This window comes from Portunus trituberculatus, chromosome 29 (assembly GCF_017591435.1).
Source record: "Portunus trituberculatus isolate SZX2019 chromosome 29, ASM1759143v1, whole genome shotgun sequence".
Taxonomy (NCBI): Eukaryota; Metazoa; Arthropoda; class Malacostraca; order Decapoda; family Portunidae; genus Portunus; species Portunus trituberculatus.
Genome location: NC_059283.1, coordinates 6454822 through 6471301, shown reverse-complemented (window position 1 = coordinate 6471301; position 16480 = coordinate 6454822). Strand labels below are relative to the sequence as shown.

The following is a 16480-nucleotide window of genomic DNA, read 5'->3' as shown; positions in this document are numbered from 1 at the left end:
CAATGCACCTCGCGCCACCTCACCCCTACACACAGCTTCCCTCCCACCCATATACACACACTGCTAACTGTCCTCATTGCTTACAAACAAAGCACACAGCAACAAAACAGCTGTACACTGTTTCTTCTCACGATTGTGTTGCTGAGCCGTACGTCCGCAAAAACAAACAGAAGGACGAATGTAGCAGTGACGTGCAGGGAGGACGCGACGCGACGGGGTGGGGCGGGTCAGTCTTGCTTCTGCCCGCCTGAGGGTAGGACGCCGTGGCCTAACAAGGTATGCTCCTCTCTCTCTCTCTCTCTCTCTCTCTCTCTCTCTCTCTCTCTCTCTCTCTCTCTCTCTCTCTCTCTCTCTCTCTCTCTCTCTCTCTCTCTCTCTCTCTCCCTTGTTGGTTATCTTCATCTTTTGAATTTAGATAACTGAAAGCCTTCAATTCTATGAACAGAAAGAGTCTGAGTCTCCAAATCGATAGAGTGAACGAGCTGGGCTTTGCAGCCCTTTAGTGCCACGAGTTCATGCAGAGGTCATCTTACTTTAGAACTTTTGACTTTGACCACCTGTTGAAAGGAGTAGAGGTCATCATGACTGAGGAACACGATACGGTCGGGCTTACTGAACAATAACAACTAGCAATTAAAGATCTGAACTGCTCCACTCGTTTTACATTGGTATCTTATGAAATTATACTTAGAATTTGTAGCGGACTATTCTATCATTTTCGAGAGGAAGCCATAGTAGTGGCAACACTAATGACGATGAGAATGACAATAACACCCCTTTCAGAATGCTTTGGGCAGGGTTGGTGTCGCTGGCCACCGTGGGTGTGGCGGCATCACGGCAGGACGTGGTGATGTCGCGCGCGTGCTACCATAATGGGGACAACGGAGGTGACATCTATGACTTCCAGGAGCTTGATTTGCTCGGGACACGGAACATCTCCTTGTCGGAATATAAAGGGAAGGTGAGTCTTTCCTTCAGTCTTTTTATGTAAGTGTCAGGTCAAGGAGAGCAAAAGGTCGGAAAAAAAAAAAAACAGAATTTCAGGTATCCATAGCGATACCAGAATGAATTATCGAAAATCAGAAGATAAGTGTCCTGAGATCTCCCGCTTGAAAGGGTTCCAGTCATAAGAAGGAGGAAATACAGAAGCAGACAGGGAATATTCAATATTATCTGTCATTACCTGCCAGCTAATTAAGAAGGAGGAAATACAGAAGCAGACAGGGAATATTGCCTATGACTTAAACTCTTTCAAAAGAGGAGTGTCAAGACACCTCTTACAATATTATCTGTCATTACCTGCCAGCTAATTACCAGCACTTCTTTATTAACGCCCTCTCTAATGATTAAAGGTTATAATTGATACATTTTGGTAAGCACGCTCTTACCTTTTCAATATTTGAATAAATTACATATACAGTGAGTATACTTTTATATTATGCGTATTATGATTATTTTATTATGCATTCTTCTGTTATACAATCATCATGTACTTTATGCTATCCCCTTTCACTCATCTACATTAATCACCCTTCTCTATTTTCCATGGACATCAATGAATGTTAACTTTGGCATTCATCACTAAGCATTCTTCTCCTTTCTCTTCTTATAGGTAGTGATGATCGTAAATGTGGCCACTTACTGAGGGCTCACCGGCCAGTACCAGGCCATGAATGTGCTACAAGACACACTCCAGGACTTTGAGATCCTAGCCTTCCCTTGCAACCAGTTTGGATTGGTGAGTTGGAGGTTGCGGAGTGTCACACCATGAGAACGTAGGGGAACATACAACACGTGATAGAGAAGTAATAAGGTCACACTCAACGGTTCAGTGATTGAATGGGTTCAGGTGCCGCAGCAAAGGGGTCACGCACCGCCGCGAATGAGGAAGGATATCGTTGTGACGTCAATAAAAGGGGAGTGAAGGAGGTCAATCAGAGATACTTGTCTTATTTACACACACACACACACACACACACACACACACACACACACACACACACACACACACACACACACACACACACAGTAGTGTAGTGTAATGGTTAGCACGCTCGACTTACAATCGACAGGATCCGGTTTCGAGTCCCGGGAAGCGACGAGGCAAATGGACAAGCCTTTTAAAGTGTAGCCGCTGCTCACCCAGCAGTACATAGGTACGGGATGTAACTCGAGGGGTTGTGGCCTCGCTTTCCCGGTGTGTGGAGTGTGTGTTGTGGTCTCAGTCCTACCCAAAGATCGGTCTATGATCTCTGAGCTCGCTCCGTAATGGCCGTGGTGAATTGCACACACACACACACACACACACACACACACACACACACCTTTCTGGAATGTTAGTTCTTATGAGACATTATCTTTTAGGGACATTATTCTCTATAGCAGTGGTAGTGAAACTGAGTGCACGGTGACTCCATGGGACATGAGTTACGTACTTCAAAGGGTACAAGGAAATAGTGGGGTGCTATACAAGGAGGGGTTCATGCCATGGCCAGTGTGTTGTATAAGAGTACACAATAAGAAAAGAAAAGATGTCTTTAAGGAAATCATGTCAAGTATCGAGTAACTATTTTATGTGTTTAAAATAGAGACCTAATAATTTTATTGATATATTTTGTGTCTCAAAAACAGAGAAAAATCTGAAACATTCACGCATTTCTTGGAAAATTTGATTGTCCTATGTGTTGGGGTGCAAAGACTTTTCAAAAGCTCACGGAAGGGTCCATTAACGTAGAAAAGGTTGAGAACTGTTTTTCTATGAGATCATATCCTTGGAGTCTTAAGGCACTGAGGTTCTTCCTAACGCTGTCTCCTTCCGTAGCAAGAGCCTGCAGGCTCCGGGGAGGAGATCCTGAAAGGAGTGCAGTTCGTGCGGCCCGGTGATGGATTCCGTCCCTCCTTCACCATGTTCTCCAAGGCGGAGGTGAATGGGAAGAACGAACACCCGCTCTTTACGTTCCTTAAGGTAAGACTGTGTGTGTGATTCACTGTTTGATCTGCTGCAGTCTCTGACGAGACAGCCAGACGTTGCCCTACGGAACGAGCTCAGAGCTCATTATTTCCGATCTTCGGATAGGCCTGAGACCAGGCACACACCACACACCGGGACAACAAGGTCACAACTCCTCGATTTACATCCCGTACCTACTCACTGCTAGGTGAACAGGGGCTACAGGTGAAAGGAGACACACCCAAATATCTCCACCCGGCCGGGGAATCGAACCCCGGTCCTCTGGCTTGTGAAGCCAGCGCTCTAACCACTGAGCTACCGGGCTTGTGTGTGTGTGTGTGTGTGTGTGTGTGTAAGAAGGGCGTTGCCTTGGAGGTAAGCTGTGTAGTGACTCAGAGGTGCCTCATGTGTGGGAGTCACGCCTCGCCTGGCCTCAAGCAGACACTAGATAAAGCCTTTCCCTCTCCTTCCCGACCTGCAGGCCTTCTGCCCCCCAACCCGCGAAGCCTTCCGCGACGGCAGACAATTGTACTACTCTCCGATGAAGACTAACGACATCCGCTGGAATTGGGAGAAGTTCCTCATCACCAGGAGCGGCAAGCCCTACATGCGGTACGACCCGAACACCAGGCCTCAGGACATCCGCAACGATATCATGTTCCTTCTGCAGCAGGACACTTAGGTGGCCAAGTCGACGCTGTTAAGGGCAAAGAGAGGCGGCTTGCTGGCGTTGGCCTGGCCTGTCATGATGAAGGCGTCGCCGGAAACCCAGCGGTGGGCGGCGCTGGAGGGAGGGGAGGCCCGGGGCTGGTCTTCAGCACATTCAGCCAGTCTTGGGCGCCCCTGCACAGGCCAGGCCAAGCGTTGCGACGCACGCCTCTCTCTGCACAAATGTGCGTCAGCATCATCAGTCATGAAACTTCAAAACCGTAAACCTTGCAAATTGTTCATTACTGTAGAGTACAGCGCTGTGACCACGACAAGAAACGTTGGTTTATGTATGTACGCTGATTATGAACCACTTCTCACGCTGTGTTCAATAGTAGTGTTTTCAAATGTAGGCTACTTGTTCATTGTTAAAGAAATCTAAATAAACATATTGAATAAAAATACAACCTTCACATCCCCAAGCTGGTTTGTGTCTCCCTTTCTGGCACAAACCACTTAACGGTGAGCGGGAGTCTTTGGTGGCCATGGTGAAGGCGAGGCGAGGGTCACCTGCTCCAGTCCACCTTGATGAGGTCGCTGCCCTTCTCAGCAATCATGACGGTGGGGGCGTGAGAGTTTCCAGAGACGACGGCAGGCAACACGGAGAAGTCTATCACACGCAGGCCCGACACGCCACGCACCCTGCACGCACCATGCCACGCCGCGCCAACCCCCAGGGAGACACATACAAACGTTAGCTTAATGCACCACACTTCACACACACGCGAACATACTACAACATAATCCACTCTCCTCCACAAACACGGTAGCCTACCACTTGTCCACATTAAGTTCTCGTGCTATTTAGCAGTTCCCTGCGACAGGGCATCACAGGTCAAGCTGGCTTCGACCTTCATTTCTTTCCAAGTCTCCTAATTGAGTTTCACATGATTTCTTTCAATATTTGTAACTTCATGTAACTGTTACTCCTTTCCTTTCTTTCCCCACTCAACGCGCCCTCTCCAAACAACTCTTCCATTGTGATTTACTCTCTCCTCTTCGCTCTCTCTACTTCTATACAAACCACTTAACTATACTTTGATCTTCACTCTCTTTTTTTTTTTTTTTGCTTAAATTATCCTTTTCTCCACTACTCGTCCACCAAAACCATACCGCTCTTCTCTAATCCTCCGAAACCATCCCACCTTTACGTAAGCTCCCGAACCAAACCTTCCCTGCTCATCCTCCTGAACGATCCTAAATGTTTTATAATTCTCTTTTTTGGTTGTTGGCAAGCTAACAAACGTAGAAAAAGGATAACTATATAACTGTTTTAGCTTCCTCCACCAAAACCAGTTCCGTCTTCTCTCCACCTACACCGCACTTCTCCATCTCTCCACCCACCTTAGCTTGTGATCCACCACTCCGAAGGGATCTGAGGGCGGCGCCATCTTGCAACTCCCGGTGATGTGGTAGAACGTGGTAGTCATGTGGCGAACGAAACACTCCCAGTAAGCATCACTTCCATACCATTCCCCGGCGCATTCTGGCAGCGGCTGGAGAGATGGGGAGGGCGAGGAAAGTTACAGGAAATAAATGGTGAAGGATTGCAAATTACGAGACTTACAAGAGGAGAAAGAGAAAGAGGAAATAAGGAGGAAAGGATTAGAGGTTACTTTAACTGATACAAACAAATAATAATAAGAAGAAGGGAAATGAATAACTACCTACATGTACTTATTTAACTACAACCACTACTACTACTACTACTACTACTACTACTACTACTACTACTACTACTACTACTACTACTACTACTGCTACTATATTACTAACTACTACTACTATTACTACTGCTGTTACTGCTACTACTACTACTACTACTACTACTACTACTACTACTACTACTACTACTACTACTACTACTACTACTACTGTACTTTAAGAGAAAGATGTGTGTAAAAGCTAGTACTCTTTAGATAAATATAATCGATTTTAGGAATAGGTAACTTCTTCTAATTCTATATAAAAAAAAAATTCTAAAGCGATGCAAGTACTTTTCAAATCTCACCTTATCGAAGAATTTGGCCTTGAAAGTATTGGTAAAAACTGACGTGTTGCCAAGTCTGAGAGCAAACTTCACACCTGTACAGAGAATATTGCCGTCAGGAACAGGTGGTGGTGGGGGTGGTGGTAATATTGGAGGTGGCAGTGGTGGTGAAGGCAAAATAAAAGAAAATCAAAGTAAGAATTGGGAAAATATCAATGACAATACTGATGAACTAACTAGCTAACAAACTGACTGAGTGACTGATTGACTGACTTACTCTCTGACTGACTGACTGCCTGACTGACTGACTGACTGACAAGTAAACTAACCTAATCTAACTAGCTAAACCACCCAATCTTTGTCCTGGCTTCCTTTTTTTTTCATCATGGCCCAAAAACAACAACAACTACTACTGCTACCACCACTACTACTACCACTACCACTATCACTACCACTTCTACAAATACGACCTCTACAACCACTATAGCCATAACTGCAGGTGCTAATAATGACACAAGGTAATCACGTAACCCTCAACCAGTGTCTTCACGTCGCCGGGGTCTGAGAGGAGCTGCGGGTCGATGTCTGGGTAGTCATCTGGATTTCTGGAGCGTAACGTGATGGTGCCTCGACTTTTGGGACGCAAGAGTATTGGTCGGATCGTAAACCCTTCTCGCCCGTAAATCTCCGCCGCGTACTCGTAAAATTTCTGCGTAAAGTGAAATATGCGTAAGAAAAATGACGTAAAAGGATAAAAGTGACAACTATAATGAAGGTGATTTTGAACTGAAAGTTGAATTGTTGAATAAAAAAAAAAGTAAGGTATATCTCCTCAGCATAATCGTAAAATTCCTACGTAAAGTAAAAAGATGCATAAGAAAAAGATGTTAAATGATGAAAATGACAATTGTAATGAAGGTGATTTCTAACTGAAGGCTGAGTTGGTGAAAGATATAATAAAAGTAACATAATTCTTCACCGTTTACTCAAAATATTTCTGCGTAAAGTGAAAAATGCATGTGGAAATGACGTAGAGGTTATAATGGAAATGATTTCAAATGGATGATAAATTATTGAAGAATCAACCCATTCAGTACCATGATGCGTTTTCGTCTTTATTCTGCTTACTATTTGGTGATTTTATACAGCTTCATATACTTATGTTGGGATTGAAATAGTGAAGAATCTGACCATTAATCTTCTGACATACATAAACCTTTCCTAATCGAAGTAAAATCGTTCAATCATATCCAAAATTCATTGTAAAAAAAATCGTGCCAGGACTGAAGAGGTTTAAAGAAGATAAGGCAACTTAGGTGGAGAATACGTTGCAGAAAGTGGCCAAGAAGTAGAAAATGGTTAAAGTGGCAAAACTAGAGAGATGACTTAAACTGAGGATAAATTTCTGAGGGTGGCAAAAATAAAAGTGAAGCCACTAAAGACAGGTGACAAAAGGAAAGTGATAAAGATAAAGATAAAGAGTGAGTACACAAGGAACCCACATATTCAATTCTGACCTACATTTCTAAAACCAAAAACCTCAAATCAACAAATACCTCAGAATCTAAAGAAAAAAAAATGAAGAAAAGAAAACGAGAGTAGAGTGAAAGAATAAAAAAATCCAAGGAAACAGCACATGCAATTCTCACCCTCATGTCCAGACCCCACAAAGCAGGATTCAGCGTGCCCTTGTCATAGGCGAACGTGGCTGAGTTGAAGAACACTTGTATATCAGGCCACATTCGGTCACCCTCCGGCATGACCTTGACCCAGGCGTTGAGGAAATTCAGGGGCGCCGTGCCAAGAGGTCCTAGGAAGAGAAGGAGAAAAGGTAGAGGGGAAAGAGGAGGGTTAAGGGAAGAAGAGAGGGAAGAAGGAAAGAGATGACAGGGCAGATTAGAGAATTAAGAAGAGTGAAGGAGGAAAGGTACAAGGGAAGAAGTAAAAGATGAAGGAAAAAAAAAAGGAGGTTAGAAGAAAAGACATGACAGGGCAGAAAAGAGAAGTAAGAAGGAAGGGAAGGAGGGAAGATAGAAAAGAGGGTATAGAAGGGAAGGAAAAGGGAGAAATGGAGGAGGGAAGAGTAGAAGGAAAGAGATAGCAGGGTAGAAAAGATAAATAGAAGGGAAACAAGGAAAGGGAGAAAGAGAAACGTTTTTTAAGATAGCAGGGAAATAAAGATGATGAGACAGGGCAGAAGAAAGAAGGAAGGGAAGAAATATAGAAGAGAGAAAGAGGAACAGTAACATAAGATGGAAGGAAAAAGGAATAGTAAGACAAAAAAGAAGGGAAGAAGGAAGCGAAGAAACACAGGAAAGAAAAGGATAGTAGGAAAAGAAATAATAACACGAAGAGTAAGAGGAAAAATAGGAATGAAGGAAAAGAAAAAAGTTAACGATAATTTTTTAGTAATAAGAAATAAAGAAGAAAAGTAACAAGTTAAACAAATACAAAACAAAATGAAAGAAGAGAGAAATTTATAACACCAAAACCCAACCATCAAATCAAAACATAAAAAAAAAAGACTTTATTTTTATTACTCATCTATTTATTATCATTATTTTCTTAACCTGCAGTATCGACTCACCCTTCCTGGAGAGCTTGTACTGCAGGATGGAGGAGGGGCCGAAGGTGTCAAACAGGCTGGTGAAGGAGACGCTTTCCTCGGTGGTCCAGCTGAGCCCTAGCACCTCCACATGGTCGTGCACGTTTTGCCCCACGCCAGGCAGGTCCGCCACTACGGGGATCTAGGCACAGAGGTAAGGACAGCAGGTAACATGGATATAAATCTAAGGTCAAATCTGATACAAGGGAATACTTGTTATTTGGTGTGATTTAATTTACAGGCAAGATTAGGGGAGTTTACATGAATGAGGAGAAGCAGACGGAGTTATTTACCTGATGGTGCTGGAGGTGGTATCGAGGTCCCACCCCAGACAACATAAGGAGCTTCGGGGAGGCGATTGAACCTGCGGATAGAATCACTTCCCGACGCGCCCCAACCTCCATTACCTGAAACATCACTCGTTAACCTCATCAACCTCAATATATCACTTGGTAACCTTATCAATATCAAGGCATCACTCGTTAACATCATTAATCTTGAAATATCACTCTTTAACTTCATGAATCTCAAAACATCACTAGTTAAATTCATTCACTATCAAGACATCATCATGACCTCATCATATCAAAACGTAACACGTTTATATCGTCAATTTAAAAACATCATGAGTTAGCGTCAAACTCTCCTTGTGTTTACCACTAAATGGCCCCGTTTTCTATGATAACCTTATGAGTGCACAGGGAAGTACATGAAGAAGGAAAAGACAATAATTTTGCAGAGACCATAAAAATATAGAAGAAAATGTTATAGGACAATTACTTTTTGATAATCTAAAGATACAAGAAAAGAAGGAAATAGTGTATGAAATGTGGAAGAAGAAAGTCAATGGAAGAACTTTTTGGACAGAGTAGAGTTTTTAAAAAGATAAAGAAACTACATCAGGGAAGCGTCAATACAAAGGCCAAGCTTCCCGATCTACACCACTTGAGCGTCCATACCCACCTTGCCTTTGTATAGGAATTTGACACCTGTGGCTCTCTTGTCCTCGAAGAGAATCTAGAAAGACGAGGAAAATGAAGGAGAATTTAATAACGTTTACAACAATTGGTCTATTTTCTGATCTAATACTTAACTCTGGAACTCCCTACTGTGTCTGTATTTTCAGCTTCCTATCACTTGACTTCCTTTAATAGTGGGTGTCTCAAGATATTTATTCCTTTCTTTTGGCTAACTCTTTCGGACCTCTATGGGGACTGACAACTAAGTGGGCCTTTTTCTATATATATATTTTTTGTTATCCTTGGCCAATTGTCTCCTCTTTCATAAAAAAAAAAAAAATCAATCAATCAACAAAAATAAACTAGGTATTTGACTGTTCTTACGTTATATGTGAAAAGTTAGGTACCAGCATCTCCTTATCTTACTTAACTTAATCATAAGGTAAAAGTTCCCCAGGTGAGCGGTTACCTGCAGGACGTTGGCGCCGTGGAGGATGTGCAGATTGGGGCGGGAGGAGGCGGGTTTCAGATACTCCTCCACCACCGAGGACCTCACGCCGTCCCGGATGTTGAAGGTGGCCTGGGAGAAGCCTGCAGGAATAGCGTGGGTCAGGGAAACTTTCACGCTGATTTATTACCTTTTTTATGTAAGCAGGGAAAATTGGCTCAGGGCAACATAAAGGAAAAAAAGAAAAGGCCCACTTAGTTGCTAGTCCCTTTGGAGATCCGAGAAAGTTAGCCAAAATAAAGGGATAAGTAAATGTCTTGAAACCTTCCCCTTAAATTAAGTTAATTCATAAGAAGTTGGAAATACAAAAGCAGGATGGGAGTTCCAGAGCTTACCAGAGAAAGGTATGAATTCTGAAGATTAAAAGGCAGAAACAACTTCATATGTGTGACTACGAATATAAAATCAGACTACATAATTTTCTTTTTTGAGGACTGAAAGGCAGAAGCATCTTTATTTCTGAGATTACTAATATAAAACTAGATTATATTAGACTTCATTGTGATAGATTATAATAAAATTGTGTAAGTTTTGATTATACTAGATAGCTTTATGATCATACTGCATTAGAGTACATAAAGTTACAGTACATCATATTGAACTAGATTAGTTAGAATTACATTAAATTACACTACTTCTTTTATTCAAGACGGATAATAGCCAAGGACAAAAAAAAATTATAATAAAGAAACCTACACTACAGAAAAAGACCCACTGACAAAAGAGGAGCCCCATTACATCCCATTACCTCAAACTCCGCTGCCAACCCGTCCCAGCTCACCAATCTGCTCAGGACCGTTGTAATCCACGTAATCGTAGCCCAACTCCATGCCGCCCTGAATGTACGCCTTGGTGAGTGGTGTGAGGGGCGCAGGGGTGACGCCGATGGGACCTCCCCGCCCATGGTAGGCAGCTGTGGGTGTGAGGGGAGTAATAAGCCTCCCTCCTACATTCCCACCTCGAGAGAGAGAGAGAGAGAGAGAGAGAGAGAAAAGAAAAAAAATCGAGGAAAGCTTAAATTACAAGCAAAAGTACATCACAGAAACACAGAAACTTAAGAAAGAAAAAAGAAAACGTGAAGCACATCAACTAAAGAAAAATATGAGAACTACAAGAACATATTTTAGACCTCATTGTACCACAGGCAGGCAGACAGATTCGCAAACTTACACCTAACATGACCAAGCACCAGAAAAGAACAATAACACCATTCTAGCGCATCCATAACCACACCACCACCAGGCAAGAGACAGGAAACACATAGGCCCGTATTCAGAAACGCTTTGTTCTCTCATCAAGGCCGTAAAGGTGATTAGCGGGGTTTTCAAGAGTGTTTCTCCAGTTAATAATATAGAAATCTTGTCAATCTGCCTCTAGAACCGTAAAAAAACACACACACACAAAACAAACTCGTGTAAATTTAGATGAAGTTTTTTTTAGATAGTGGAGGTGAAGCACAAAAAAGTTTGAGAATATGAGTCTGAAACCACACCACCACTAGGTAAGAGACAGTTGACACACAGAAAGACTATCAGCACTACCCGTCTCGCCGAAGTTCCCACGGTAATCCTCTGACTTGATGAAATAAGGCAGCACGGAGTCGTAGTCCCACCCGGGGTTTCCTTGGGCCGCCCAGTGGTCATAGTCCCGCCTGTTGCCTCTTACGTGGTACATGGCATTCACAGTCGACCCGCCCCCAAGCACTCGCCCCTGGTGCTGTCTCGCTGCCTGTAACACACATACAAGGGGTGAAATATATAGACCGTGAACTGTACCACACACACGCACACACACAGGGAGCTAGTTTTTTTTTGTCGGTTTAAGATAATAGATACAGGTGAAAGGGCGATCTAGGGTGAAATACGCGACAAAAAATGAGAAAAATGTAGAGCGTCTGACCATGGAGAGAAAGTAAAAGGGTAGAAAGAAAATGAAATACACGGTTCTCTCTTTCCGACTGTGGAAGTAAACTAGTTATTCGACCTCAAGGAAATTATTACGCATATTCATACCTTTCCTTTTTTTTATGCATACGCTTGTCTGTCTCGCTCCGGTGACTTACGAAAACCTTACAATACCGAGAAGAACAAGTGAAGGAAAAACTGCAATGGGTATAAGATGAAAGAAATATACTAAAAAAAAAAAAAAGAAAGGAAAGAAACATGATAAGAAAAAAAAAGGTGTCATGGTCGTAAGCTCCGAAAGGGAACATCCACACACACACAAAAAAAAAAAAAAAAATTCAACAAAGGACCAGCATACCAGAACTAATAGAAACACACACACACACACACACACACACACCTTATTAGCAAAGTTTTGTGAGCTGTACTTTTGTGGCGTGGTCCTGTAGCCCCAGTCCTCGTTGTATCCCGGTATGAAGGCGATCGGAAGGAACCCCGGTACTTTGGTCTCCAGGGGCGGGAGTCCTCCAACCTCCAGCAGAAGAACACGCCACTCAGCGACCTCCGTTAGACGTGACGCTACCACGCACCCAGCGCCGCCTCCTCCCACTGCCGTTCCGAAGGATTGAGAATTATGTGTAAAATGAGCGTAAAAAATTAAGAAAAGGATTAAAAAGAAAGGTTGAAAATTGCGGATTAGAAATTAAATAAAAAAAAAAACACAAAAAGATTAAAAAGAAAAATTAAGATGAATAGTTGAACGCAGAAAAGAATGCTTAAAAGGAGTAGGTACGAAAAATGAATAAAGCTAATAAAGACGAAAAGCGAAAGTAAAGCTAACAAGGGTGAACAATGATGAATAAAAAGAAAAAAAAAACAAAGAAAAAAATGAATGGCCAGAGAAAAAATATATATATATACTTTCTCGACTAAAATATCCAAACGAGGAAAAGTGGTGTTGTAAACTGGTAAAATAAGTGAGTGATGATAAATTTGAGGGAAGGGAGATAAGACAAAATAAGAAATGCAATGGAGGTGAAGGTGAACAAGAAGGAAACCAGAAAAGAGAGAAATTTAAGAAAGATTTAGCATCAACATACACACGCACACACTCAAACACGCACAGAAACTCGTATAAGATAACTTAATTAATGAAACAAGAAAAGATGGGAATAGAAAAGACAATTAATGATATACTAAAACACGAATAAAGAAAAGAAAATGAGAAAAGAGGGGAAGAAAACATGACAAGCACCACCAAAAACAAAATAACTTCATGAAAACACACACAAAAAAGAAACAAAGGCAGGAAAGTGAAAAAAAAGTCAATCTCACCAGCAAGAAACGAAATAATTTACCTGAAACAAGAAAAAAAACTGAAAGAAAGGAAAAAAAGGAGCAAGAAAAAATGCCAAACTCACAAATAACGGAATAATGAAACACGCATACAAAAAAAAGGAAAAATGAGAAAAAAAAACAATAAGAAACTCACCAATGACAAAATCGTACTGGGAAAGAAGGTCATCACGAAATTCAAACTGGTGATTGGCTTCGTAGGGGAACACCACCACTAAGATGAGTCTGAGGAGGGGCAGGACGGCGGCAGTGGCGGCTCCTACCAGGCCATCACGAAGCAAATTAAGCGAATTAAGCGACATGGCGTTACCTGTTGAGAGAGAGAAGACAGGTGTAAGTGTTGTCTGTCTGTCTGTCTGTCTTGTGTATTATAAAGGAGTGTGTTTGTGTGTTGTCTTTCGTTTGTTGCTTGTGATAGGTGTGTTATAGAAGTGTGTGTATGTGTGATATGGTGTTATGCCTCGTAAATAGAAGTGTGTGTGTGTGTGTGTGTGTGTGTGTATTGTCTCCTATCAAATATATGTACACACACACACACACACACACACACACACACACACACACGGCCCGGTAGCTCAGTGGTTAGAGCGCTGGCTTCACAAGCCAGAGGACCGGGGTTCGATTCCCCGGCCGGGTGGAGATATTTGGGTGTGTCTCCTTTCACGTGTAGCCCCTGTTCACCTAGCAGTGAGTAGGTACGGGATGTGAATCGAGGAGTTGTGACCTTGTTGTCCCGGTGTGTGGTGTGTGCCTGGTCTCAGGCCTATCCGAAGATCGGAAACAATGAGCTCTGAGCTCGTTCCGTAGGGTAACGTCTGGCTGTCTCGTCAGAGACTGCAGCAGATCAAACAATGAATTACATACACACACGCACACACACACACGCACACACACACACGCACACACACACACACACAAACAAGCAAACACACACACACACACACACACACACACACACACACACACACACACACACACAACACACACACACACACACACACACACACACACACACACAGCGATGTGCTATGTGAAAGTTACCGATATACATGAGTTTTTAGGACAAGAGACCCTGACACAAGCACGGGCGCCTACACACCTTGACCCGCCAGGTTCAAGCAGGTGGCGTGTCTTCTAATGTCCCTTATCCTCCCTCCCAGACACATCCTTGCTTAACCCTTTCAGTACCATGACACGTTTTCACATTCATTCTGCTTACTGTTCGGTGATTTAATACAGCTTCAGAAACGAATTAAATAGTGAAGACTGTGAACATTAACTTTTTTACCTCCATAGACCCTTCGTAATGTAAATAAAATCGCCTAATCACACCCAAAACTCAAGGTTGAAAAGCGTCCCAAGTCCCAGTCACCAGAATACATACACCTTGTCGTTCCTCTTCTCAAAATTAACCATTTGCTAACTTTCTTGCCAAAATTATTCACTTCTCGTCAGAGTTAATACATTTTGCCACCATTCTCTCCAAAACCAATCACTTATCACACTTTCAGCCAAAATTCATGACATCTTACCACGTTTTTCGCTGATCACAAAATCATCACAATTCTAGCTCAAAATTATCCAAACCACGCTACACACTGCAAAATTGGTAAGACTGACCCGACTGCATCTCTCGCTAAAAATACACCAGCTTTACCCACACTCCTCGCCAAAAACTGATAAGACCCCGACAAACCTCCCATCAAAACACACTAAACTTGCCCACATGTAAAGAAAAGACTTGCAAAATCTAACCACGTGCCTTGCCTTACCATGCCTAACATCTTAATATTCTCTCACCTCTCCCCTCTCAGCCTCTCTCTTCCACTACTATCACTCTCACATTCTGCCACTTCCTCTCCTTCACCTTTCCGCCCTCCTTCCTCACAACGCGTTCAGGTAAGACATGAATTAATTAAGGCTGGTAGGTAAGGCTGTTACAAGATACCACATCCTCTATAGACTTTAGGACACCAGCTAGACTTTATTTCAGTCATTTTATTTTCTTCAGAAGGAATAACGATGACTAAGTTCAAGGATGTTAGAAAGTTTGAAAGCTTTAATCTATTACTGCCTCGCTCCCCTTGAAAACGTTTCCTTCTTAATGTATGTGATATAAAAGTTTCCTGTTCCTCCGTAACTTCACCATCATCATCATCACTATCATCATCATTATTTACCACCATTAAGAGACCAGATATAAAGTTTCAGGCTAATTTTGTTATCACCATCATCATCATCATCATCATCATCATCATCATCATCATCATCTATTTGCATGCTGAACAAAAAAAAACGTTCGCGGTCACCTGATTTCCTAATCTCTCTCTCTCTCTCTCTCTCTCTCTCTCTCTCTCTCTCTCTGGGACGGTGAAACATCTCTCCCCAATACTCGTGGCTTTGATAGAGTAAGTGATATGAATCCAAAGTAGAGCAAGAACAGTCATTATTCAGACTACATACCGGCCTCTCTTTTTACGTTAATAAGGGTACATGCTGATGTGTCCTCCTCCTCCTTCTCTCTCTCTCTCTCTCTCTCTCTCTCTCTCTCTCTCTCTCATCTGGTAAATACGATGACATACTCTGAAATCATAAATATCCATGAAGCTTTGAAGTTTATGCAAACGGAGGCCGTAACATCACACACACACACACACACACACACACACACACACACACACACACACACACACACACACACACACCTGGAGGTTATATGGTGTTAATGATGTTCTTATGCAAGTATTTCAAAAAGGCATTCGAATCCCTGCTATCAGATTTGATCCCTTGCAACACACCGGCAGTCTTGCGGAGATGGAGTCACGTATGGGCAGATTACACATAAAAAAGGTCACAATCACTTCAGAAACATAAATCGAGCACTTCTTTTATCCCTATAGAACGATAGATAAGCTTGCAAGATTGATTGAAGGCATCACGGTGACTCCAGTGTGGTGTCTAATGGTCTCAGCTGCTCAAATCCAGCTTTCCTTCTCTGAAACACAGCAGCGCGTGACATATTGCGCCAATGTAGTGCTAAGAAGGACCTGTCGCCACTCCTCGCCTCCAACCAGCACCCAGCGAGAGTCGAAGGAAAACTGGCGGGGGCTCAGAGATTAGCTCAGAACTGACGCCACCTTCACCTCCTCTCTGCGACGTGTGGCTTAAGAAACAAAGGTCCTTCGCTACCCATTTCCCGCAGCAGACCAATCAAGGCGGTTTACCTCTCCACTTGCTGCACCTCAAGGCCACAGTCGCCTCTCCCGTGCAGTCCAATCACCTACTTTGGTATACAGAGTGCCCATGGATCAGTAGCACAGTAACACGAGTCATGTTTTCACGCTGCGTTTAACGCTTCCTCTCGATTTCACCTCATCTGGTCAGTTAAAAATCTACCAGTTGTCAGATTTTGTAAGACAGAGTGGATCAGAGGACTTTATATTGACGAGAAAGCAATTTAGTTCAATTCTGACTCCGGCTTTACTAATGGCCGATCGAGG

The 16480-nt window shown here is 42.7% G+C and overlaps 1 protein-coding gene and 1 pseudogene across 2 annotated transcripts; one reads left to right on the top strand and one right to left on the bottom strand.

Annotated features, from left to right (window-relative positions):
- Window positions 1-123: 123 nt before the first annotated feature.
- LOC123510475 lies at window positions 124-4060 on the top strand (annotated as a pseudogene).
- Window positions 3831-16129, bottom strand: LOC123510474 (glucose dehydrogenase [FAD, quinone]-like). 2 transcript variants are annotated; one of them, XM_045265681.1, is made up of 14 exons: window positions 15686-16129; window positions 13117-13290; window positions 12025-12233; window positions 11262-11448; window positions 10502-10633; window positions 9682-9803; window positions 9217-9270; window positions 8547-8660; window positions 8236-8395; window positions 7298-7458; window positions 6180-6357; window positions 5670-5743; window positions 5003-5154; window positions 3831-4300 (listed from the first exon to the last, which is right to left on the bottom strand). In XM_045265681.1, exons 2-14 carry the CDS (start codon window positions 13280-13282, stop codon window positions 4165-4167), a joined length of 1845 nt encoding a protein of 614 aa, XP_045121616.1. In that variant the 5' UTR covers window positions 13283-13290; window positions 15686-16129; the 3' UTR covers window positions 3831-4164. The 2 variants fall into 2 exon arrangements, with proteins under 2 accessions (XP_045121616.1, XP_045121617.1); XM_045265682.1 differs by having other exon boundaries at window positions 15779-16129.
- Between the last annotated feature and the right edge of the window lie 351 nt (window positions 16130-16480).

Bases quoted from the DNA above. Each gene is read 5' to 3' on its own strand.
- LOC123510474 (XM_045265681.1), bottom strand. From the start codon at position 13,282: ATGTCGCTTAATTCGCTTAATTTGCTTCGTGATGGCCTGGTAGGAGCC. The intron at 7,459-8,235 runs GTGAGTCGATAC...TTCTCTTCCTAG, and splicing joins GTACAAGCTCTCCAGGAAGG to GACCTCTTGGCACGGCGCCC. The intron at 5,744-6,179 runs GTTACGTGATTA...TTCTCTGTACAG, and splicing joins CGTGAAGACACTGGTTGAGG to GTGTGAAGTTTGCTCTCAGA.